This window comes from Chamaea fasciata, unplaced genomic scaffold (genome assembly GCF_029207755.1).
Source record: "Chamaea fasciata isolate MVZ Bird 193981 ecotype frontalis unplaced genomic scaffold, bChaFas1.0.hap1 SCAF_1, whole genome shotgun sequence".
NCBI classification, from domain to species: Eukaryota; Metazoa; Chordata; class Aves; order Passeriformes; family Sylviidae; genus Chamaea; species Chamaea fasciata.
In genome coordinates, this window is record NW_027094086.1 from 32,354,745 (window position 1) to 32,381,163 (window position 26,419).

The following is a 26,419-nucleotide window of genomic DNA, read 5'->3' on the forward strand; positions in this document are numbered from 1 at the left end:
GCTAAAGCCAAGGTAAATGACATTTACTGCTCTCCACTCATAAAACCAGCCATTTTATCATGAAAGGCAATCACACTGTACTCACAAATGGCTTTAAGAGGACTGCATGATTTTCCCAAGGACCAGACTGAGGCTGACCAGCCTGCCTTTTCTGAGTATAATGCATTTCTCCAGGTACTGGAGATTTCTTCTGATCTCCATGAATTTCTGAAGAGAACAGAGAGTGGCCTCATAATGATGCAAGCTGGTTCACTCAGTATGCTAAGATATGTCCCATTTGGTCCAATGGATGCACAGGAAGTTCCACCTGAATATGAGGAAGAACTTTTCTGTCCAGGTGACTGAGCATTGAAACAGGTTGCCCAGAGAGGTTATGGAGTCTCCTTTACTGGAGATATTCAAGAACCATCTGGACACAATCCTGTGCCATGTGCTTTGGGATGACCCTACTTGAGCAGAGGGATTGGACCAGATGACCCACTGTGGTCCCTGCCAGCCTGACCCAATCTGCAATTCTGACATTTTGTGATTTGTATGGGCTGACTTCTAGCTTTTCTCGCAACATCCCTGACTCTGATGAGGTTCTGCTACTTGTAGTTCCTCTCTTCCTTGAGCTTTGTCTATAAGACACAAAAACCCAAGAAACCTTGTTGGTGAAGACTGAATTCAGTTTCACTGCAACAATTAAAGAATAGGACAGAACTTGGTGAGCTTATAATTAGATTTTTGCTGTTTAAAGTGGTAAAGATAATACAAATAGTACTTATTCACTTTTTCATGAGCCCTGGATATTTCTCCAGAATCATGTGTAGTTTTGAACTTCTTAAGGGTCCCAAACATTATCTCCCTCAACTAAGGATTGTACAGACATGGACACACGTATGAGCTACCTTCTATTTTTTGCCCATATACATCTGAAAGACATGGTCCTAAAAGCAGGTTTTAAGGAGATTCAGTAGTGTTCCATTATATATATGGTCTTCCCAGCCACCTGAGAGTGACCCAGAGACCTGAGGAATAATTTGTACTTCAACTTACACAACATTTTGCTAGTGTTTAAAGTGATCTTGCATTCAGCACACATCAGTGTGCTTCCCTGAAAGGAAGGACTCTACAGGATCTAAGATTTCCTATTAATTGCTTCCTTACAGCCCTGTCATCAACCCCCATCAATGCTTGTAAATTATTTGTGTTTGTATTGTCAAAATCTCTAAGGACAAAGCCTGCAAAATATCTTCAAATGTTAACATCTCAGAGTTTGAGACAGCAGAATAAGAGCTCTAGCTTTTTTCCTGTACTTGCAGTGTCTTGTAGCAAAGATACTTATAGATGAAACCACAATCTTCTGTTAAACCAACAAGAAAAAACAGTCTCTTAGGCTGCTCAAGACAATATTGACAGCCATTCCTGTAAATCCAAATCTAGAAGGAGAACACAGAGGCAAACTCATTCAACAGGAGACAAGATCAACAGAAATTATATTTTAAAGCTGTGCTGACCAAATAACTTACTGTTCACAGATTGAGCTGCTCATATATCTTTTTGCAGGCATCAGAGGCACAATACAGAAACAGGTTTTCATTCTGGGACACTTTTATAAGGCATGATGCCCTCATTTCCATTACTCTGATCTACAAGTAAATTGGAAGTCAGAGAAGATGGAGGTAGCATGCCAATAGACATAGAGCATTTGTTCTGAGACCACTGTTCTTAATCACTTAACCTCTTTTTTTGAGGGTTCCCATCTAGAGGAAACATTAATAAAAAGCAGGTGATTAAAGTGTATCATAGAATGTTAAAGGATTGGAATGAATCTTAAAGATTATCCAGTCCCAGCCACCCCTGCCATGTGCAGGGACACCATCCACTAGACCAGATTGCTCAAGTACTTATCCAGCCTGACTTTGAACACTGCCAGGGTGTCTTGAATAAAAGAAATCACTTTTGTGTATGATCATTCATGCACCTGTGAAGTGCAGGGTTTTTTGAAGGTAGTTCCAAACAAGTTCCACACTTCGAGATCAAATATGTCACATCCTTTCAGGTATGAATACACTGGTTTACTTTTAAGAACAACACTTTTTGGTAGGTGATTTTACCCTTGAAGTTTTTAAAGTAATTTTTTTAAAGTTAGGAAATGTTAAAAGAGGGCAAATGCAGAAGCTTCCTCCCTTTTGTATCCTTTTTAGAAGAGAAATGTACAGTTTGCAGTTCTTGTTACCATAAGCCTAACTTCCAGTGGTCTTGAAAATCTGAGGCTCTGAGATTGCTACATCTACCATTTGGCAGCTTTTATTCATATTTCCAGTAATTTTATTCCAGGAAAACAATTGTGTCCTGCTAGGGCAGGGTATTGTGCATCAGTTTCCTTTTGTAGACAGATAGTCTTTCTTTGTGTGCATAATGCCCTGTGTTTCCATCTGAGTCAAATAAAACTAGAATAGTAAAGGGAATTTGTATACTTCAGTACAACAGAAAACAAAAATCATAACAGTTCTATATTTTAGTGCAGTTGAAGAACAGATTTCATTGTACCCTTACGATGTCATTTGTTTTTGCTGAGAAAAACCCTACAGTCTGTATCCTCCTAATTGCTAGCTTAGTAAATATTTAGTATTCCCTATTAGATATTCTTGAAAACTAACTTCTCCTGGTGCCCTCTGTCATTTTACTCTTGCATTATCTATGTGGCAAACCTCACTTCTGTTCCTCCTACTCACTGGCAAAGCTTCTTCCCACAGGTTTACTTCTTTACCTTTCTTCTTCATTTCACAATTTCAAAGAAAGATGAAACACAAAGCTTTTGGTTTCTTGCTTTGGGATATCTTTGACATCCTTCACATGTGAAATGGCAAGAACACTGACTGAGTTTTTTTCCATTATGCTTCTGGAAAAGACTCATTTGAGAGACTGTGAGCAGACTAGAAGCATTTGGAGCCCATACAGAAGATGTTTACTGTAAACAGAATCTCATTTATCTCTCTTGATTTGACTTAAGCAGTTATCAACAGAAACAAAACATGCAATAAATAAACAATCCTATTACAAAGTGCATTTTCATGGGAACATATTTTTGGTTTTGTATTTCTGGATGGGATAATCACAAACATCATATAGGATGTCTTCTAGGAGAAGCTGTAGATGAGCTATGAAGTGCAGTATAAAAATAAAAGTAAAATGTAACTGTGTTTTATATATATTATAGTTATAAGAAAGAAAAAAATTACCATCATCGTTCTTACATGTTTCCCAACTTCAGTTTTCCATCGTATAGTTTTCCTTTACCTATTTCTAACAATTTTGGGAGCCACAAACTCCTGAAAAACTGATAATTTTTTTAAAAAAACACATTCAGAGCAATCCTACCTCTCTGTAAAGGACAAACTCTTTGTTTTTCTTGCCTAACATTTTATTACTAGGGATTCATGCATGACTTTAGTCTTTGTTCTTTGGAGTACATCTGTTCCTGCTGTTTGTTCACCACCTGAAATCATAACCATTTGTTTGTGACATCACAATTAGTTACTGTGAAGATGATTAGGTTGTCACCAACAGATGATTATGATTTCAGATGGTAAATGAGCAGCAGGAGCAGATGATCTCCTAAGGAACAAAGATACTTGATCTCATACAACTGTTCTCAGTGACAAAAAAAAAAGAAGAAAAAGGAAAGAAAAAAGCAAATAGATATTCTGAAGAGTTTCTTAAGTCTGTAATGAGAAAAACTGGTATTTTTCTGTAAATAACATTTATTTTATTATATGTATTATTATTTATTTTAGTATTTTTAAAAGTCTACTTCAATATTAGATTAAGAAATATAAATTAAGAAATGTAAACAATGCAAAAAGATTTGATGTTATTGTAAACCCTAAATATATGGCTACATTCAGATCCTTACTTAGATGTTTCTTCACCAGCTTTTCAGAGAAAATAAATGCAACATAAGTTATGTATTTATGAAATTTTACATACTAATACATCTTCACATTGAAGGAAACAAAATTTATGTGAACTTTTTAGTTCTGGCCCTTAATAGTTTCAGAAAGATTTTTTTTTATAGTTCTCTAATAATTTGTTTTTCAACTGAGGATTTTGGTGAAGACTTTGAGTAGATAATTTAACACTCCAGTGTTTCCATGAGCAGGAACAGAAGTCTACAGTTTGGGAATAAAGTTCTTGTTTTGTGACTTGGGCATTTTTAATGAGAATGATTATGTGTTATATTTTGCTGAAATATGTCATTCTTTTGGGTATATTTCAAAGGTGATTATAGTGGATTGTGTGCATTTTTACTTGCTAAGTGCTGCTGTTGCATTGGACTTGGCTTCTGAATTGCTTCCAAATTTACTCAATTTTGTCAATTGTAATGCACTCTTGCTAGGAGTTACATTGATACATCACTAAGCGTTTGATGAATTATTCACCATTCTGACTACAAACCACAGTAAAAGGATTGACAACCCCACTTTCTTGGTGAAAGGCCACAGAACAGTAGTTTTCCATCTGTTCATTTTCATATTTTTGTTCTGTTTTGTGGGGATTTTTTAGCTAACAAACTGTCAGGTGAGCATTATGCCATCAATGGAGCAGTTCCTTCACTGAGCCATTTGTCCTCACTTTGTATGTCTCACAGCCTTGTCTAGAGTCTCTTATCACAGCTGGTTATGTTTAAATAATACCTTGCCTCTGTAACTGCTGAGTTGATTTGCTAATTTTATAATTAAATTTTCTAACTGAAGACACAGGAAAATTTAATTTAGAAGCAGAGGAGATTTGTTCAATTTTGTTTCTCTCCTAATTTACTGAAGCTAGGAAATTTATGTTGCATTTGGCATTACTAATGCCAAACTGATGGGTTATTTTTCGGTTTCATCTAACAATGAAAATTTTATCCAATGTAACACCAATTAAATGCAGTTTGCAGATATTTTTTAATAGGTGAAAAAGCTTCTAAAATACCTAATATTAGAAAACATATTAACTAAACAGGGAAGGAGTGTTATTTTTTCTTTGCTGTTTTGAGAACTAGTGACAAGAGCAAATTTACCTTTTTTATGTAGGAGTGGGATTTGGCTCAACTCTGGAGTGTAAGACAACTGCAAGTCGTCCTTCTCCTTTTCCCACATTTCCCGTTTTCCCACATTTTCCCTTTCGAGATGCTCAGTTAAGTGCTTAAAATTCTGCAAGTTTTGCATCTTCAGAGATGATGATTTCTTTGCTGACTTTAGAATACAATGTGTATTTATAAAGAACCTAGTGTTTTAAGCATGTGCCCAGAGCATTAAAGACTTAGTTTCCTTCTTCAGCAGAAGGAGAGAGTATTCATGGAGTGCATAGTAACCTGGATAATGACAGCTGGCTTTTGATTTGCAGCCAAAAAATGAAAAATCAAATGCTATTAAAATATAGGAAATTCACAGGGAGGGAGTGATCTAAAGTAGTGATGACTGTAGTTTGCCTGTTGATTGAAACTCTTGTGAATGAAAATGCAGATGTGTATTCAGGTGTTCTCTGGCTGGTTTACAGATATTCTGCCTCTTTTAGATACGAGTTAAGAAGAAAGTGAAACCTGCTACCTGGTTCTTGAGTAGTATAGATTGTGCATATGTAAGAAATAGACACTTGGGCTATGAGGTTTGTGGTTTGGGTGCTCTCAGGATGAGAAGGAATTCGAGTCACCTGTCTGGGAGACTGCTCAGCCATCAAGCTTTTGATGTATAAAATGTATAAAGAGGAAGCAGCCACCATGACAGGAGACAGCCTTCTCTGTGGATAGAGATTATTTCAGATAATGTGTCCTTGTGTTTTTACCAATCTCCTAAAAGGCTGATACAAATTACATTTATTCAAGGTTGCTAGTCTATTCCTTTAAAAAAATATGCGTATGAAGTAGAAAATGCAGACCTCTTTTTTGATGTTAATTCTCAAATTCAAATTTAATTGTGTAATTATGCTCAGTATCTGCATTTGGTTTTCTGTCTTCAGGTGAGAAAATAGAGCAGTATCACATAATTCACCTCAGTACAGTGTTACCCTAAATATTTTCACTTTTCTGGAATCTTTTCTCCTTTCCATCTTCCTTCCCTCTAACCTGGAACCCACCAGGTACCTCACCCTTAGTCTAGGATAATCATGTCCTTGAAAAATTGAATCTCCTGAACTGAAACTTTGTTGCTGTCAGAACTAAAACTTAATTCTCCACTCTTTCCTCCATGCCCTTTCAACATCAAACGCCGCTTTTTCCTCCTCTGATTTCCTCCTCACTCATATGTATGCTGCGCTTGTTGATGGCCCCCTTGGCCTTAGCTTCAGCAACCTCTCTTTCCTTGTCTAGTAGATTTGCTCATTCTGTCCTCTCTTCTCCATGCGGGTCAGGCCTTTGTTTTCATCATCACCATTCTCATTCCCCTCCTCATCTGTTAATGAATAGTCTTGCCTTCACAGGTTGCCTCCCATTGCACTTAGGCACTCTCCTAAATTGCTTTACCCCTGCAAACATCACTTTCTTGTAGCTGTTACAAGCGCCTTGATCTGCCAGCTCACTAGCTTGATTTGCTCCTGCTCCAGATTTGCTGATCCTCTTTACTGATAAGAATACTGACCTTCCTTCTGTATTTTGATTGGTTGTTTTCTGAACCTGCTCAATCTTAATCTTTGGTTATGTGGTACATGGACATATTGCTGGAAAATTATGATCCAGAAATTATGTAAAACTTAGGGTGTCGATGTTTCATCTGTCTATTGGAATATTTCATTGAATACCCTGTAGAAATTCCCCACTGCAAACACTATGTCTTATTTTCTAACAAAATCTTACGGATTCAAGCAGAAGTAAAGCTGGGGGAGAATTCAAAGGACTTTTCTCATGTGAGTTAAATGCCAAATGTTACAGAAATGCATACAATTTAGGTCCTGCAATACTGCAATTTCCGTTTTGGCTATACAGAAAATAGTCCAGTGAAATTAGGGATATCAAGACCTGATTTCATGAAGAACTAAATAGTATTTACTTCAGCATCATGGTTATTTTAAGGTTAACCAAAAGTTAGTATTTTAATGAGTGGCTTTACATAACATCAGCTTGTTTAAGGTCATGTAGACAAGATCTTTTGATTGAAAGACATTGTGTAATGACAAAACATTTTTTCATGTCTGAATATTGCAGTAGCTGGTGACTTAGAAATACCACGGATAGCTGTGCTAAGTAGGTAATGATTGCAGCTTGGTATTTCAAGCCAAGATTGTGTGTAGACAATTGCTGAGAACGTAATGGCCATACTATTTGCCTATTCCATTGTTTGACTGACCTTTTCTGAGTTCCTACTGAGGTAATAAAATTTGAAAATATTCTAGTATATAAATAGCCTTTTACACTGAGTGGGGTATAAAACCATAATTTCTTTTTATTATAATATTTACGTTTTTCTGTCTTGATATTGAAGTAGTTATTTGGTTTTGTAAATTCTCTTCTTTTTTAGGTCAGTTGATTTGTAATGGGCCTTATTTTAGGGCATGTTGAGAACCGGCCAGTTCCTGACAGTTCCTCCTGTCAGGGAGTAATTATTGCATCTGAGTATCTCCCTTGCCTCTAAAATTCTTGTCCATTTTAATGTACAAAATTGTGAAGTCAGGATTAGATCCAGTTCTAACTTTTCCTTCTTACAGCCTTACTACAAGATTTTTCCCTGCACTTTATGTACCACATTACAAAAAGGCTTTATGCAATGTGACTACAGATAGCATAATCTGAAAGAAAGCTTTTTGATGATTATCTAGCAAGTATGTTATTCAGTTCCAAAAACACTGATTATTTCCTTATGAACAGTCTTTTCTTCATCTAGTGATGGGTTATTTCAAATACCAGGGTGCTAAACTTAATTTATGAGCATATAATACACAGAATTATACCATGGTTTACTCTGCATCATTGTGCAAGACATGAAAACACTCATTTGTGCCATGTCCCATATCAGTGGTTGTAGTTCAGGGAAGAGCATGTGCTCTTCAGCAGGGTCAAGGGAAGTCTTATTGCAGCTGGCACTGCTTCTGACACATGAACAAGCATAACTTTTCTGTAAGATAAGCAAGAGCTTGGGGAGAAAACTGTATTCTCTGGGAAAGAATAAAGTTGTGGTTTAGACCAAGTATAAATAAGAAAAGTCAGTGAGTGAAGGAAGAGGAAGAGTATCCCTACAGTACTGATTAAGTGTACAAGAGAAAATTAGCACTGACATATATATATAGATAGACAGATATAGATACAGATATATGTATGTGCAGATTGACAACACAAGCCTGATTCTGTAGGCCACATTGTGGAGTTGAATGGTAAAATTGAAATCTCCACTTCTCATGTTTTCTGATCTTCCTGACAGAAACAGAAAATTGGAAATAGGACACCAGTGGTACCTGTGTAGACTCTAATAGCTGTGAGTGCAGGCAATGCTGTCATCACTCTGAACTTTTCTTAATTTAGTAGCCCACTGGTGTGGGGTAACTTGTCACTGTTCCTGTATCAGCAAATTCTGTTTTTGCATTCTTATTACGTTGAGGCCTGTTCAGTAATAGTCAGTTGTTCTTCTTCACCCCATTCTCCATGCAGACAGCTCTTCTAATGGTTAGTTTTGTTTACCACAAACTCCAGAAAGTGGAGGACCCTTTTGCAGAAATGTCCCCTGTCTTCCCAGCCAAGGGGACACTGAAGAGAAAGGGTTAGGGATAAAAATGACATCACTCACACAGAACTTTTAGAGATTGTCTCTATTATGACTGCTGTGAAAAAAGGTGCAATCAAAGCACTGAGATTACATTTCCAGCACAAGGCTTGTGAGGGATTGTTGGGCCATTTTGTGTCTTATTCATACATTTTGCCTTGGAGTCCAAGCTATTTTGCAGTTATCTAGTATGCGACAGCAAAAGTAGACAATGGAAAATGAAGAAATTTGTTCTTAGGTAAGAAAGGTCTTTGGTGTGTTTTCATAGACTTCAGAAGATTGTGAGAGACTGCTAACAATTACTGCCAATGATGAATAAGACATGTTTTTTAAATGTTAGTGATTACATTGCATAGCTAGCCTGCATATTTTTGTAGCACATTTGCCCACAGGTTTAAATAATATAAATGGAAATTATTTTAACATGTTTCATAAATGTGCCTCTAAGTTAATGTCCAGCAGAAGGTGCAATGTTGTTGGTCTATTATAGATCCTGTGACTCCTAGTAATTACAATTCTTCCTATGGAGTATGGTGAAGCTTGTATGGGATAAATATTTAGCGGACACAGAGATTTTTTCTCTTAGCTGAAAAATAAAAAAAAGAATGAAAATGCTTGCCTGGAGATGTTTTCCTGCAATACATAAAGGTGTTAGAGGATAGTATTTCTTTCTCCAATGCTTTTTAATCAACTGGTAGTTAGAAGACAAATCAAGAAAATTTCTGAAGGGTTCTTTTGTTCTTGCACTTAATCCTCTGTTGTTGTATTCCTTGTCATTTGATAACTCTACTACTGTAACTAAATATATTTATACATTTCCTATAATACAGCAGAATTGAAGTAAGCAGGCAACAGTGAGGAATGATATATAAAATATCCTCAGTAATATGTTAAAATAGATAATGAACTAAAATTAATACATGTTTTATAGAAGCTTTCAAAGAGACCAAGTTTTTATTGGCTTTTTAAAACAAGTTTGTAAGAAGCTTCATGAAACATAGGCCCTGAATATAAAAAGTTAATATCGTGCAACTACATTAATGTAATGTCTAGAATATTACATTACTTTGTTTCCAGAGATAATCAATGATGGTAATATAATATCTGCCTCTCAGAGCCAATGTATGATTTAAATTAATTATTGCTTATAAAGCACTTTGAAGTCTTTAGCAGTAAGGTGTTGCAAAGTGTAAAAGTACTATTATTAATTTAACATCACCATTAAAGTCAGTACTTTAAGAGCATTTGCTATACTCTGCTCAATATCTTTCTATTCATCATATGCTGCATATTAGTTATTTTAACATTTAGAAAGCTTAGTAATCTGGAAGTATTCCAAACCATTGTTCCAGACAGCAGTTAGATATTTGGGTGGATCATGTAAAAACAGTGAAATGGCTGAGAAAGCATGTAAAATGTTTGTTTTAAATAATATTACATCAATGGAACAGACATCTGCAGCACTGAACTTGATTTTAAACTTCTTTAAACTTTTTTTTAAGTTAACATTGTACTATGTTTTTCTAAAATTGAATGGGGGGGGGCTAATATCATGTTATTTCTAAACAAGTAGACTGTTTTATCTTTTGTTCTGTTTTTATTTCTGTTTCTGAAATATTCGTGGGAAATCCGATTTACAGTGGGCAGTTCTTAGGAGGTGGTAAACACCTGCCACTCAGTATTTTTATTGCTGTTTGTAACCAAACATCAGCTATCAAGATCTGTTTGGTTTTGTTTGGTTTTTTTTTGTCAGTTTTCATTACTCTTATGTCTTCTGTAAGACTTTAAAAATACAGACAGAGGTAGGCTTTGGAGGTTACAGCCTCAGGGAAAGCATATAAAGTATCTCTTCTCATATAGTGATGATGTGCCCTAAAATAATGCTGTGTATTTACACAGATATTTATCTATTAGGTTATGTTTGAAATTGTCCCAGATGGAGAAAAAGGAATTTTAAGGATCCTATCCTCCATCTTTCCCAGCAGCATTGCCTTGAATTTGTGCTTAGCTCTGGAGTTCAATCTACTGCCTTTGGAGCCAGTTCTAAGCTAGGTAAAAGGAGCCTTAATGTTCAGGATCCAACCAGACTCCCCAGCCCTGTGGAGGTAGGTGGGGAGAGCAATCAGGTGAATAACATATGTCTTTGTAAATGATATAAGCAGATGTTCCAGATTTCTAAAAGCAATATGAATTTAAAAGCCAAATGTACGAGTAAATCAATTAAAAGATTCACCTGTAAGCAGTTTGCTGAGTCGGCACTGAGGAAGTTCCATTTTCACCATGTAGTTGAAAATGAGGATATTAATTACAGGTAATATTTTTTGAGTCTTCTCCTTGTGGTAGACATTTTATTTAAAAGTACTATTTGCACTTCTAGGATCAGAGGAATCTTTCCTAGGTACTGGAAATTAATTTCCTCCTCTTCTTTGAATTTATTCTACTTTCTGAGATTAATTTAATATGTACTGCAAATGAATTAAGCATTGAACCCTTTGATTTCTCTTGGGATTACTAAATCAGTTAACAAACAGGTTTATTATCACTAGAATGAAAAGCCATATGACTCAGGTTCACTCATATTATATGCTAGAAGATTAAAGTATGTTCTTAATATGAAATTACACATTTCAAGCTCATTTTCTGATGTATTAATAATAAAAAAAAAGGTTTCCCTCTTGTATCAGCCAACTGATTATTTGTGTTTCCAAAAAATGCTTCATTGTGTAAGAAAACTAGCAAACTTGAGACCTAATTCTACACATTTCCATGCATAGGTCTGTCAGCAGAACTGATCAAGTGTGTACTTCTGTTTTCAAGCAGGTTCAGGTTTGAGATATTTTCTAAAAAGGTATTAAAAATGTTTAAATGTAGATATACTATCCCTAATTTCCATGCCACTGGAAATATTTAGATGTAATTCACATAAATAAATTTAGCTCTTTTTAATGTTTACCTTAACTCCTATTGATATTAAGTAGGACACATATGTGCTTTCCTTTTTGGTATAAATGTTCTCAAAGGCAAGTAGCTATTTGAAAACTATAGGATGAAAACTATAGGAAATGCAGCTAAATAGACAAATAAATAAATAAATTCCTTCACCGCAGAGCAGTCAGTCACATCAGAGTCATTAGCACAGTAACACTGTGGCTGCAGGGCACTTTAAGACTTTTTAACCACAGGCTGCCCTTGTGATTCAGCAAACACTTTAAGCCAGCACTTGAGGCAGTGCTGCTACTGCAAGGAACCACACTGCCCTTCCCTTGCCTCCAGCAGCTCATTCTCATGAACATCCCTACACGGTCCTACAGGTGCTGGTGCTGGAAACAGAGCAGCTGGGGAGTACAAACACCATCTGTAGGTGGGGGAAAAAGCTAAACTACTTCTGGTGGCAACAGTGCTGATATAGACTAGTTTCAATTATTTGTGAAAAAACGTCCCAAGTTATTGTATCAGATAGGAGGTAGAAGAATGTAAGGAAATAATGATTGTGCTACTATTTTGAAGCAACATCTCTTCCTCATGGTTTGTAGGTCTCCAAACATTTTTTGTTCATACTGTGTATTCTATGCTGGCCACAGTTTAAAATTAAGGTTTGTACCATTTTAAAAAGAGTTGGGGAAGAGAAAGAAGAGAGACTCTTCAGATCTGCTTTGTTTCTAAATTAATTAGGTGACTTCATTTACAGTTACTGTAAAAAAAATCTATATACTGCTTCTAAAGTCTTACTTCGTTTTTCCCTGTAAAATATGTTAATGAAAATTGTCCACATGTCAAACCCATTCTAAAGTAATGAGAATGATCTTTGCTTTTGTTTTCAGCACCAAAGGGAATACTCCATCTCTCTCCCGATGTATATCAAGAGATGGAAGCAAGTCGCAACAAATCAGCCTCTGGTACCACTGTAAGCTATTTGTCATCCAAAGAAATGAGCCAGACTTCTAGCTCTTTCTTCAGCATATCTCCTACAACAAATAGCACGGCCACAATTGCCAGGGAACTTCTCATGAATGGAACATCCCCAACTGCCGAAGCCATAGGTCTAAAAGGAATATCTCCTGCTTCCCCTTGTTCTACAGTGCAGCCTTCAAAACAGCTGGAATATTTGGCAAGGATTCAAGGCTTTCAGGTATGGGAGGGGGAAAATGAAGCTCTTCAGCCAGAATCGTAGCGTTGCCATCAAGGTTTCACTCTTGCCCTCTTGAAAGTGGGCATGCATGTAACTTATCTTGTAAAATTAGCTGGTGTCTGAGGCAGTTTCTGGGTCCAGGAGATACAGATTTCCACCAATGTTTGTGTCCCTCCTTCTCTTTTGTTCTTTCCTTACATTAATCTTACTGCAGCCCATCTTTCTCCTTAAATAATTACAGGCTTAAATTTTGCTTTTAACTTGGACTTCTTTGAGAGTCTTCACCTCTTGGTTTCTCCCTTCAACTCTGATCCAGAAGCTACTGATGCACCACCTTACCTTTGCATTTGTCTTCTAGGCCAGGTCATTAAAATAGTTTTTTGGTTCCCACCCTGTACCTCTTAAATGTAACCTGATGTTTTGGTTTAGGAATGGTACTACCCAGTTTAGTGTCCCACACTCTAAAAACCACTCACACTCACTCACTCACTCACTCTCCCCTTCCCTCTCCTGCCTCCCCTTGTGGTGGGCTGGAGAGGAAAATCGGAAGCATAAAAGGGAAATATCCTGGGTTGTGATAAGAAAATGAACGGTAACAGCAACAGTGCTAATGACAGAGGGCAGAAGAAATGAACAATTTCCACAGCTGTACTCTGAGAACAGCCAATGGCTGACCATGCCCTCTGCCACACTTACTTGACTGGAAGAGACTCCCTCCCCCAAACCTGGCAATGACATGAGGTGGTATAGAATAGTGTCCAGGTCCTACCCATGGCCCCTCCTGGAAATTGCAAAAATAAACCTTGTCCTTGCCAGAACCAGGACATTATCCACTTCTTATTCTATACCATCTATAGCATGCCCAGATCCTACACATTCCAACTATGCATATGTATATACAAGCTGAGGTATCATTTCCATAGTCAATGGCTGTTCCTGCTAGATGTCTGTTGAGTTCATTTAGTCCATGACTGTGGGTTGTGTTTGTCCTAGATGTCTTCCAGTGCAGGAGGGCTGGTGTGCTGTCAGCTGGTTGCAAGCTGCATCACAAATTCATTACTGGTGCATCTGGAGCAGTCCATACCCATTGTCCATCACAGTTATGGCACACAGGATCATTTGGAAGTGTCGTTCAGCAACCAATGTTACACAATTCAACACTACAGACTGTTCTCACCCAAAAATCTGAACCCTTGGAGGTACACATGGCATTTCCCTGTCCCTCTGCATTACCCACCAAATGCACCTAGGTCCTTAAGCAAAACAAGCCCATGGATGGGTTTGCCTTTCCCTGAGGCAGGGCCAATCCAAGCTGTCTTCCCTAACACGTTCATCACATGTGCCACAGGTTCTTACAGTGGCTGCTTCTGCCACAGTAAGCACATAGTGCTTGCCTTGGTGGGTTTGTGGGAGCGTGGTATAATTGATTTGCCAGGCCTCCCCATATTTTTACTATTGATCCCCATCCCACAGGGGCTTTACCCTCTTGGCCTGCTTGATTGCAGCACATGTTTCACGGTTATGGAATAACCTGGGAGATTGTGTTCATGCTTAAGTCCACCCCTTGATCACAAGTCCATCTATGTGTTGCATCTTACCTGATGACCTGCGGCATCATGGGCCCACTAAGCAAGAAATAATTGCCTGGTGTCCTGGCTTAAGTACCTTTTGGCTTTCTTGGGCCCTTCCTCCAGGTGAGACTTCTGGTTTGGCAGCCACCCAGGAGCTGGGTTAGGGGCTTCAGAGATGGAATGAGGAGCATTGCCTCCAGTGTGCCAGTGACTGGCAGTCACTGTGGGGCTGGGATACAGGCTCTAGAGGATGGGATGTGCAGAGCAGGGCATCGCCTCACCAGGGCAAGGCCCAACCTACCCCTTTGCCCACACACATGCCCAAAATGTTTTGAGCAAGCAGTCTCCTCCAGTCTCTCTCAATACGCAGTCAGGTTCAGTACATCTTTGAGTACAGTCAGCTGTTGGGATCCCCGTCACCCCAGAAACAGAGGTGAATTCTGCCCATACGGATCTCAGTGGCATCAGGGTACATTGTGCACTGGTGTAAATTAAAGCCTTAAACTTCTGTGGGTCTGGTGTGCCAAGCTGTCAGATCCACACAGTCCAAGTGATCTGATTGTCCCTTTCCTCTGCCTTGCTGGAGGCAGGATCCCTTCAGTTCTGGTCATTGTGTTTGTTGCCCACAAATAAATACAAACAGGAGGTACTTCAAGAGAATTGGAAGCAACATCAGCCTCCTCTTCTGTCTGAGGACTTGTCCACTGGAAACTGGAGTGGTGTTTGTCCTTGAAGGATTTCCTGCGGTGGTTGTTCTTCCTCTTAACTCGTGTACCCATGCTCATAGGGCCCAAGTGGGTTTTCCATTCCACTTCCTCATGTCTGCTCCATGGTCATGCAAGTAAAACCACAGGTTACCTTGTGATGCGTCCCCTCTCTCTCGAGCAGGGGGTCCTTACTCCCAATCGCAAGGACTCTGGTCCATACTGGCAGGCCATGGGACATTTCTGCTCTGTCTTGTTCAGATCTTTCAAATCAGTCTGCAATCTTGGACAGCCTTTCTGCAGCTGAGGTGCAGGGTGATAGGGAGGAAAAGCATGATCTCCGGATTGCCAGAGTCTGGTAGTCACCTGAAGCACTGTTTGTTCTCCTTCTTCCTTTGCCATTAATGTCAATGGCATATGATGATGGTGGCACAAACTTCCACCGCATGGACTGCGTACACTGGACCTCATCTGGAGCTACAGAGCTACTGCTCTTTATTTGAATCCCTGTAAATTAACTCTAGCACAGCTAATGCTCTCAGATACTGGCTGCCTTTCTCCATGACATTCCACCTGCTTGGATGCACTATTAGATCATGCTTGAGAGAATACCCTTTGCTGTGCTTGGCAGGAGTCACTTCCAGAGGGTGGGAGTTTCTGTCATCTTGCCAATCCCCTTGTTAATACCTACATCCTGTGACAGGGATTCCAGTTGCTTGGCTTCATTACCATCTAGTTTCATGTTGTGGGACATGATGTCCCAGGATAGGAGCAGCCATATCACCAGGGGCTCTCCTGGCTGGTGGCTGACTTATTTTTGCTTACCTGGTGTTGTGGTCAGATGCCAGGCACCCACCAAAGCCACACTCTCACTCTCCTCTGCAGCTGGATGAGGGAGAGAAAATACAATAAGGGGTTCATGGGTTGAGGTAAGGACTGGGGGATCTCATTCATGAAATACCATCATGAGCAAAACAGGTACTCCCCAATGCATATCAACTTAGAGAAATGCATTGAATTTATTACTAACAAAATCAGAGCAGGATAATGAGGAATAGAATAAGAACCTTGAAAACACCTTCCCCTTCTTAGAAATGAACTATCTTTTAGATACAATTAAACGGGGACAAAGTTTTGTCCAAGTAAAAGAAAACCGTTTTTTAGTGATGATTTAACTGAGCTAGGTGTACTTCTCTCCCTGAGAGCTGAACACACACACACCTCCAACAAAATGCCTACAAAATACACCCTTTTCCCATCAGGGGGTGGTCCCTGACCCATTCCCATTGGATGGGTACTCAGGAACTTACACATTGTATCCTGACCACCTACTTTTCTGTCCCCTCCGCTCTCATCCTACTCCCTTTTGGTCAGGTCTTTAGCTCCGCTCTTCTCCCAGCTCACAGCAACACCCAGCAAACCAACCAGGACAAATCCAAACCACAAACAGGAACACAGAGAACCAATAACTTTCACTCTTTCACTTAACAACCTTTTGGATCCAGAAAAATATTACCTCATCTCTCACACCTTACCCCTCCCTTCTTCCCACCGACAGCACAGGGAGATGGGGAATGGGGGTTTTGGTCAGTTCATCACCTGTAGTTTCTCCCACTGCCCAGGAAGAGAAGTTGTTCCAGTGCTGTACTGTGGGGTCCCTCCCACAGGAGACTGTTCTTCACTAACTTCTCCAGCATGGGTCTGTCTCACGAGCTGGAGTCCTCCCCAAATTGCTGCAATGTGAGTCCATCCCACGGGCAATAGTCCATCCCCAAACTGCTGCAGTGTGGGTCACTGTTCCATGGGGTGCAGTCCTTCAAGGACAGGCTGCTCCAGCACAAGAGAAGGGCCCCTCTCTCCATGAGTCTCCCATGGGCTTACAGCTTCCTATCAGGCACCCACCTGCTCTAGTGTGCAGCTCCTCCACAGGCTGCAGGTGGATCTCCACGGGCTGCAGGGGCAGAGCAGCTTCACCATGGCCATCACCACAGGCTACAGAGGAATCCCAGCTCTGGTGGCTGGAGCACCTTCTCCCCCTCCTTCTGCACTAACCTTGGTGTCTGCAGAGCTTTTCTTACATGTTCTCACTCCACTGTTTTCCAGCCACAATTTCAACGGTGCAACAGATTTTTATATATCTTCTTAAATACGTTGTCTGAGAGGCGTTGCCACAGTTTCTAATTGGCCCAGCTTTGGCCAGCGGCACATCCATCTTTGGAGCTTCCAAGGGTTGGTTCTGCTGGACATAGAGAAAGCTTCTGGTAATTTCTCACAGAAGCCACCCTTATAGCCTCACCCCGTACAAAACCCCAGGCCATGCAAACCCAATGCACCTGGGAATAGGGATCAGGTGATTATCTCTGGCCCTGCCTCTTCCTCCTGTTGTGAGGGCTCTACTTCTTTATCCCTCACTAAACGAGCTGATTTGGTCTTGGATTCCTTCTTCTGTATAGAGGCAACTACTACTGTCACAGGTGGTTTCTCTGATTCAACAGCAAAGCAGGCCACAGTGCCTCTAGGTCTGTTTTCCTCCTCTTTCCCCTGAGGATGCTGTCTAGTATTGAACTGTGTCCAGTAAAGAGTAGCCAGGGCCCAGCACACTGCAATAAGTTGCCCCTTTCTCGAGTTGCCACAGCATGCTCTTTGCAAGCATTTTATCACATTAACAGGGTCCTGTAATTGTTCAGGGATGAACTTCCAAACCATTGGAGCAGAATTTTTCTTTTTTTAAATGGTTTATTTTTTGCTGCATTTCCGAACCATTGTAGTAGAAAATTAAAAAAAAAAAAATTAAAAAAGAAGGTTTATTTTTGCCACATTTCATGCCACTCATGGCTGTCCACCCTTGAGGCAGATCTCTGAATCAACTTCCTAGAAATCTCTTTCTTGACTCTAAACATGGTATGGATTGAGGAGATCACTGACACTTAGCGACAGAACATGCTTTCCTTAACATCCAAGGGAAATTTGAAATTCTCAAAAGCTGTTGTAACAGCTGGAGGAGGAGGAGGAGGTAAAAGACTAGGGAAAATCATCCTCCCCTGTTCCCCCTGAAGACTGAGTATGATTATTAAGACTCCCAAAGACAGTGCCCAAAGTAAAGGTAGGAGGGCAGCACTGAGTACACTTTTGAAATTACCCTCACGGCCCTTGATCAGTCATAGACTGATTTCCCATGGTACAGCAAAAAAACAACCCAAATCTCTCTCCCTGGTGTGAAAAAGAACATCACAAGGAGCACATATAGGAATGTAGGGGAATGTGGGGATATGGGGTTAGGTACCACAACCACGTGAACAGACCAAGCAACATTGTGACCAGCAGCTCTGGAGTTAATGCAACAAATGCTTAGATTGAATTTGTTTCCAAGCTGCTCTGGACAGATCTGCTGTTACCACAACCCTTCATGCCACACACTGGGTGCCAAATTAGGCTGTCCTGGTTCAGGAATGGTATTCCCCAGTTTAGTTCTCCCACTGAGACACTCCAAACCACATGCCACTCACTCGCTCCTCCCTCCCTGTAAACAATGAAGAGGAAAATTGGAGACACAAAAGGCAAAAAGATCACAGGTTGAGATAAGAACAATTTACTGGAAACAGCCCTGAGATAAAAATTTGACCAGTAGTAAGGGCAGAGAGTACAAGAATCACACAGAACCCCCCCACCAAAAGACAATAGCCAAGCAATCCCTCTGCCACACTCCTTGACCAGAAGGGACCCCTTTCTCCTCAGAAGAGGCTCCCTTCCCGAAGCAGTGATGTGAGGCATTATGGAATAACCTCCAGGTCCTAGTCATGCCTCCTCCTGGCTGCTGCAAAAATTAACCCTTTCCTGACTGGAACCAGGACACTGGAGAATGGTGTTTAGTTCAGAAGATGCAGCCTAGAAGCCAAGCTGGTATCAGATCAATGCAGAATGTTTGTGCCATCACAGTCAGTACTAGAGAATGTAAGATGAACTATGCTGGGTCAGTGCATGAGTCCTTGAACACTGTATCCAGCATGCCAGATACCCTATATTTCATAGGACAGTGGCAGCCTCTGTAGTACATCCAGTCATTTCTGTGGTGTGGAAATTAGGAAAAGGAAGCCTCTTCCCTATCCCACTAAATGCAAAATTACATGTGTATATGGATAGTGGCTCATTTTACAGTGTTGAACCATCAGAGATATATGTAGAAATATGCTTTTTCCTGTCATAGATTTTTGTTTTGAGTTTTTGTTTTGTCTGGAGTTTCTTCCCTTTTCAGAATTGTGATTTTGCTTCATTTGAAGAGTTGGTTTTGTAATCTTTAGCATATGTAATTTGATCATGTAACTAAATTCTAAAAATGGGAGGTTTCTTTTGCATGCCTGATTCATGATAATGAATTTTTTCATAAAAGCCCATGTAATTTACAACGTATGCAGTTGTTGGAAATGACTTTAAAAAGGCTGCTAAAATTCAAGAAATAGTATCAGATGTTCTGTTGGTATAAGCAGTGTAGCTAAATTACCTTTGCTTACATCAGAGACCACCAGTTGTGGATTTGACCTAACACTTTTTGTCTAAAATGTACATTCAGCTTTCTTTTGGTCTTCATTTTTGAAATATCATTTTTGCTTCATTCATTTGAATGTCTCTTAATGAAAGAAATAGTAATAGCCTCAGCCTCACTGTAGTAGAGTTAAGCTGCTAATAGGAATTCAGTTTTCCTGAATTCCATTTGTTACCTGCCTGCAGTAGAAACAGATGAATTCTGATGAAAAGAAATTCAATCCATGAAGTTTTCACCGCTCACTTTCACATCTTGTCGGATTGCGTGTGTCTCCTAGTAATGGTTTATTTTCATAGAACCGATGCACAATTTATGTTACTGTTTTGGGTCGTACTTGCCTACAATATGTGGTTACTGTAAAATGATTAGTTGTGTTTGTCCTGATTTTTTTTTCATACTTTGATTCTAGATGCTTTTGTAGAAACTGTTTTTAAAAGGTCTGACCTTGAGCCAAAAAATATAATCCTTTTCATCCATGAACTAAACTACTACTTTTTACTTGGCCCTAATACAAAGCAAGGAATTTGGTACAGAATCTTGATCATTAGCATCTATCCCCTGTGTATGTAACTGATGGTTTTACATCATCTTAGCATGCTTTTTAACACCTCACCTGAATAAGCCTGGTATTGATGTGAAACTCTGCCACTGCTGGGTGGCTGAGCCAAGGTGGAGCAGCGAACAGAATCTCTGTGGGAAATGGCTCAGTGGCCTGTCAGGTGCATATCACAGGTCTCTTCACCATTTCAGCCTAGAAAGCTCTTTGTGTTTTTGAGTTTAAAAGCCGATTTCTTTACAGGTTAACTTTCTCAGGCATATTTGCTAAAGGAGAAGACTACTGCATTTCCTACCACCTAGCTTGTTTCATGTTTCCTGAATGACCCAAAATGATTTTTAAATTGTTAGCATGTATTTGTATTCTGGTCCAGATGATAACCATAGTTTTGTCTTTTCATTGAAGAACGTATACATTCTGTTCTGTTACAATGTATTTTTTGAATTTTTTTTTAAAAAATCAATAAATACTCATATGATGTTTCATTTGTAAATGTAAACAATGTTATTTCCTTATTTGAATGGTTTTCTTGAATGCTTTAGCTTCAGGGGACATGTCTTTAAAACACATTTATTTAACTTAAATTCCTTTAAACTGTTTGTATATGATTTCAGCCATGTTCTATTGTAAGCCCTTAATATTAAGTTATTGGGACCTATGTATAGTCAAGTAGTAAAAAAATTGCATTTTCATTCCTTACGATTTATTGTTCTAAAGACATTTGTAATGGATAAGCAGCAGCTCAGTGTCACTGAAGAACAGGTGTTTAGCTTGGATACTTTCAAAGGTCAGGCTTCAAATTACCTGTGATTATTAAACACAAATTCTTCAAGCAAGCCTTTACAAACTCTGAATAAAGCATTTTAGTGCTTGCTTCGTATTTATGAATACTATCTACCCAGCTAATTGTTTTGCAGACTTTGCCTGGAAATGGTTTAAAGGAAAATTCAGCTTTGGTAAAATTGTTATTTTTAAGTGACTATGTGGTATTTTGGCCATTGTTTTGTAACCAGGCTAGGAAAGTTACAGTTATTTCTGCTGACCATTTAAGTGCAGTAAATTATTCGGAGAATTGTTTAAATGGAAACATTTAGAGAAGCTGTTTACACATGTATAACTTGAGCTGGCAGTTTTTAGTGAAGTAAAATGCAAGTTGCAGGTAGTCCAGTAGGAAATTCCACTGTGAATGTCCACAAAGCAAAGATCGTAAAAAAAACCATAAAACACCAGGACTGAGTGCCCACAATCAGTCCCAATATGTGGCTGTAGGCATATTTGGCTTGCTACATTGGCAGGGCTTGGATGTCTTAACTTTTCCTCCATAGTGGCTCCATAACGAAACCTCACACAGGATATAGTTTCTATGTGATGTTCTCCTTCAATTGCAATGGTTACACAATTTTCTTTTCCCCTCCACGTTTGTTTACTCGTTAGCTGTTCCATTTTATATTTAAATGTTTTATTGTGTGGCATTTCTAAATGTTTCTCCTTTCCCCAGTGGCACACGTTTTGAAATGATTGCACGCACAGGAGAGGTCCTGCTGGATACTCTAGAGTCAGGTTTACTTGTGGCTCATACATTCCAGTGCATGGGTTTGAATTGTTGGCAGGACTAGACTGAAATTCGATTTCTACACTTATATTAGGGTTGACACTGAGCTCAAACCTTTCCCTACAGTGGCCTTAAACAAAACACTTTGTGGAGGTTGGATTTGGAAATCAGTGTAGGAGTGCTTGGATCTCACTACTGAGGTATGCATGTGAGGAGAATTTCAGGGAAATTCAGCCCTCAGTGGATTTCAAGAAAAGAGCTGTAGTTTTGATCTGATCTGTACATAATTGATGACTTCTCTGAGCAGGTCAGAATTTAGAAAGTACCTAAATACCATTTTCAAAATTGACACAGGTCCTATGGATGCTAATAGGAAGTCATTTAAAGCTGTAAACTCATCTAAAAAGGTAGAAGCTGCTTGGGATTTTCATAAACACTTGTGCAGATTAGGTACCTAATCTCCACTTCACTTGCTAGTCAGGGCATCCTACATACTGTTTTGCAAACTTGGGCTATTTATTGGTTTTTTGGAGGGAAGGGTTCCATGCACTGAATCTAATGTAATAAAGGTAGTTGTAGTTACAGGGTTAGCTGCCAGAGAGAGAGTATTTTCAAAGCTCCCTGCAGATGAATGAATCAAAAGGTATGTTTTAGCAAATCTCCAGATAAAGCCAAAGAGAGAAAGCACAGCAAGTGCTAAAAGCAAGAATGTAAATCCAGATGATACCATTCTGTCCTCTAATGTGTTGGTTGTGGAAACAGTTTGTGGCCACTGTCAGCTTGGAACCGGAATCCCAGCAAATGGGCTAGTGCTGAAGAATACAAAAGTCTCATAACTTGTTCAAAGTAGAAAACCCAAATAATAATTAAAGGAAGCTTTTGAAACTGCAGCATCAGACTTCTTGGCATCATTAATGTATAACAGATTTAAAAGCTGTGTCAGCAAAATGTTTTTAGATAAATGGTTCTTTGAAGATACTATCTCCAAAAATCAGGAAAAATTAGGATATTAAAAAGGGAAGATGTTTGCAGGATTGTGTAAGAGAAGAGTACTTTTGAAATAAGACTGTTAAAGACAATATTTATTTGCCCACATTTGGAGCCAAGACCCCCTATAATTCTATGTATGTAGATGTACGTCTAGCCCCTTCCTTCCCACACCTCCAGAACCAATGGAGACTTCTTTCCCAGCAGCATTGACCAGACTCGAAATATTAGTGAAATTATTCTAAAATAGCAGTGTACAGTCATGCCCAGAGGGAATGGTGATCAGCTGATCTGCCTTAGTTTTTACACTCAAAGGGTAGTGGGAATTACTGAATTTATATTAAAAATATAGTGATTACTTTTAAGCCCCCTTCAAGTAGCTTGAGAGTGACTGTGCTCCCATATATTATCAATACCTGCTTCTGTAAAACAAGCAGTGGAGTTGGGCTTTTGTTTCCTTTCCTGGTGCCTGAGATCTTAGTCAGGCATACCATCACTGTTTCTGCTCTCTGCTAAGATCAGTTTTTGTAAAATGATGTGTGGAATGATGTTGTGCTCTGCCTTCACCAGAAGTATTAAAGCCTGGCTTCTGGCAGAAGGGTATTATGTCCTGTGTTCTTGTACTGTGCCATGATCAGTGGCCAGTACAATAATCTCAACAGCAATGTTTGTCTCTTACCCTCAGGGAGTATAAATACCTTTAGAAATAGTTGACAAAGCCCTCATTATCTCAGTTTCTGTGTCTTCTGAAAGCTGTGGGATTTTTTTTCTAATGGGAAGTTTGCACTTTCACCAATTACCAAACTATTGGCTGATGTTCTGATTACTATAGGCTTTTGTTGTGGGTTAACTCTAGTGGGCAGCTTAAGCCCCACACAGCTGCTCACTCTCTCCCCCCTGGTGGGATAAGGGAAAGAATCAGAAGGGCCTGAGTGATAAAACTCAGGAGCTGAGATGAAGACAAAAGCTGTGTGTGCAAGCAAAGCAAAACAAGGAATTCATTCACCACTTCCTGTGGGCAGGCAGATGTTTGGCCATCTTTTGAAAGCAAGGCTTCATCACGTGTGACAGTGACTTGTGAAGACAAGTATCATAATGTTGAACGTCCCCCCTCCTCCTCTCCCCAGTTTTTATCACTGAGCAGGTTGTCATAGGAGTGGGATATCCCTTTGGTCAGTTGGGGTGAGCTGTCTCAGTGGTGTCCCCTCCCAACTCCTTGTGCACCCCCAGACTCCTCGCTGATAGGATGGGGTGAGGAGCAGAAAAGGCCTTGATGCTGTGCAAACCCTGCTCAGCAACAGCTGAAATACCAGTATGTTATCAACAGTGTTTTGGTCACAAATCCAAAACATAGCACTCTACATGCTTTTATGAAGCAAATTAGCTCCATCCCAGACAAAACCAGTGTAATCTCCACCCTTTATTCTATGCTGTTGACACTGTGCTCAGGTCCCACATCATCTGATAGATTCTCCCTCATTAACTACCTCCTCTTTCCCATCCTGGGATATATTATCTTAAATACATGGGATATATTAATGGAAATCATTAACTTAGACTGTGGATCACCCCTTTAAAAGTCCATTGAGTCAATTTAGTCCATATGTGTATTCAATCTGTTATTCAGTCTGTATTCAATCAGTTCACTCAGGACAGGAGAGGTGGTGTGATGCATGGAGTTACTGGGCACCAAAGACAGCTCAGGTTGGGTCACTGTTGCACTTTCACATCTTGTGAGGCTTGTCCTCCGTTGGTTCAGATTGTTCCTGCTGTGCTAATTTCCATAGCATGCAACTCACATCCTGAGTTACAACAGTTTAAAGGTATTCCCATGACAGTTTCCACCTCTGGTTCCTTTGGGTCAGGTTATAGGGTTTAACAACAGAACATAATAGGGTTTGCAGCAAACTCCTCCCTTTGCTCCTAGCCTGGCTAGCAACAAGGGGTTCCTGCTATAGCAATTCCCATGACATGCAACTCAGATCCTGGGTTACAACAATTTAAAGGTGTTTCCATTACAATCTTTAAGCCTCATCCCTTTGGACCAGACCATGGGATTTAGTATTGCAATTAACTCCTCCCCTTGTCCCTCCTCCAGTCTGAGATAACAAATAGGCCCACAGTCCACGTGGGGCAATATGGACTTGTCTACACACCACCATCCTTCAGGGATGTAGCTGCTCCAGAATGGCAATATCCATAGGCCACTCTCCCTTCAGGGGAGTTCCTGCTCTAGGAAAGATGTCTCCATGGCCATGTATGTTTTTGGTTGTTCCATCATGATTTTAGCCACAGCCACAGTCCCGTGATGTTGAGTTCCAGCCTGTCCAGCACAGGAATGGCAGCAGTGCCCTAGCTGTCTGCCAGCCCATTCCTGTTATCAGTATGTTCCCAGGCAGAGCAGAGTAGAATGATAAGGAGAACAGGAAACAGCAGAAGCAAAAAGCAGTCACTAGTGAGCACGAGTTACTGATCTACATTCAGGCAAGCAAGCCCCAGGGCAAGCACAGGAGCCTGACAATTAATACCTAAACAGATATAAATTTGGTAGAGCATACTCTTATCAAATCAGTTCTTGTCTCTAACCCCTCATGCCCCACACTGGGTGCCAGGAGGGATTGTTACAGGTGTACCCAGGTGGGCAGCTCCGCTCCATGCAGCAGCTCTTACTTCCCTTCAGTGGGATATGGGAGAACAACCAGAAGGGTAAAAGTGCAAAAACTCAAGGGTTGAGATATAGACTGTTTGATAGGGAAAGCAAAAGCCACACATGCAAATAAAGCAAAACAAATCATTCATTCTTCAACTTCCCCTGTGCAGACAGGTGTTCAGCCAGGAAAGCAGGGCTCCATCACACGTAACAGTGACTTGTGAAGACAAACACCATCACTGCAAACACCCACCACCCTCCTTGTTCCCTCAGCTTTGTGTGCAGAGCGTGACACCATATGGTGTGGGATATCCCTTTGCTCGGTTGGGGTCAGCTGTCCTGAGTGTGTCCCCTCCTGGCTTCTTACCCATCCCCAGCCTTCTTGCTGGTGGGGTGGTGTGAGAAGCAGAAAAGCCCTTGATGCTGTGTGAGCACTGCTCAGTAATAAGTATCAGTGTGTTACCCACACTTTTGGTCACCAAGCCAAAACATAGCACTAAACAAGCTACTATGAAGCAAAGTAGCTCCATCCCAGTCAAAACTGGTACAGCTTTTTATGCTTCAGTAACATCTTCACCACTGTGTTCCACTGGGCAGAAGTCAGGAAATAGGAAAGCTCCTTTCATCCATGTGAACTTACAGTCATTGTGCTTGGAAGAAGACTTACACCTTTTTTTATCAGGTTATTTCCTACAAAACTTACCCATTTATTCAAGACAACTACTATTTTTTGTTGTATTTAAAGGGAAAAAAGTTTTCCCCAAGAATGACAGCAAGTTAGGCAGGATTTTATTGACAATTTTAGGGACATCTCTGATTTGCACAACTCCAGGCTCCTTGATAATTGAGAGTCTTTACTTGGCTTTCAGAAACTTGCAGGTGTCCTGCTACTGAAAATCAACTTGACATCACATGGCTGTCTTATGTAGGAATGGACTTCTATGTCTTCAAACCTTGATTTATACATGACTAGCCAAAGGAAAGAAAATATGTTGAGAATGTGAAATAGAGGG

At 39.9% G+C, this 26,419-nt stretch overlaps 1 protein-coding gene across 2 annotated transcripts in view; it reads left to right on the forward strand.

Annotated features, from left to right (window-relative positions):
• Positions 1–26,419, forward strand: part of STAU2 (staufen double-stranded RNA binding protein 2) — a 172,425-nt gene that overhangs the window by 73,522 nt on the left and 72,484 nt on the right. For both annotated transcript variants that reach the window (XM_066180164.1, XM_066180171.1), the window contains exon 12: positions 12,539–12,846. In XM_066180164.1, coding sequence (XP_066036261.1) covers positions 12,539–12,846 — 308 coding nt within the window. The remainder of the gene's footprint in view (positions 1–12,538; positions 12,847–26,419) is intronic.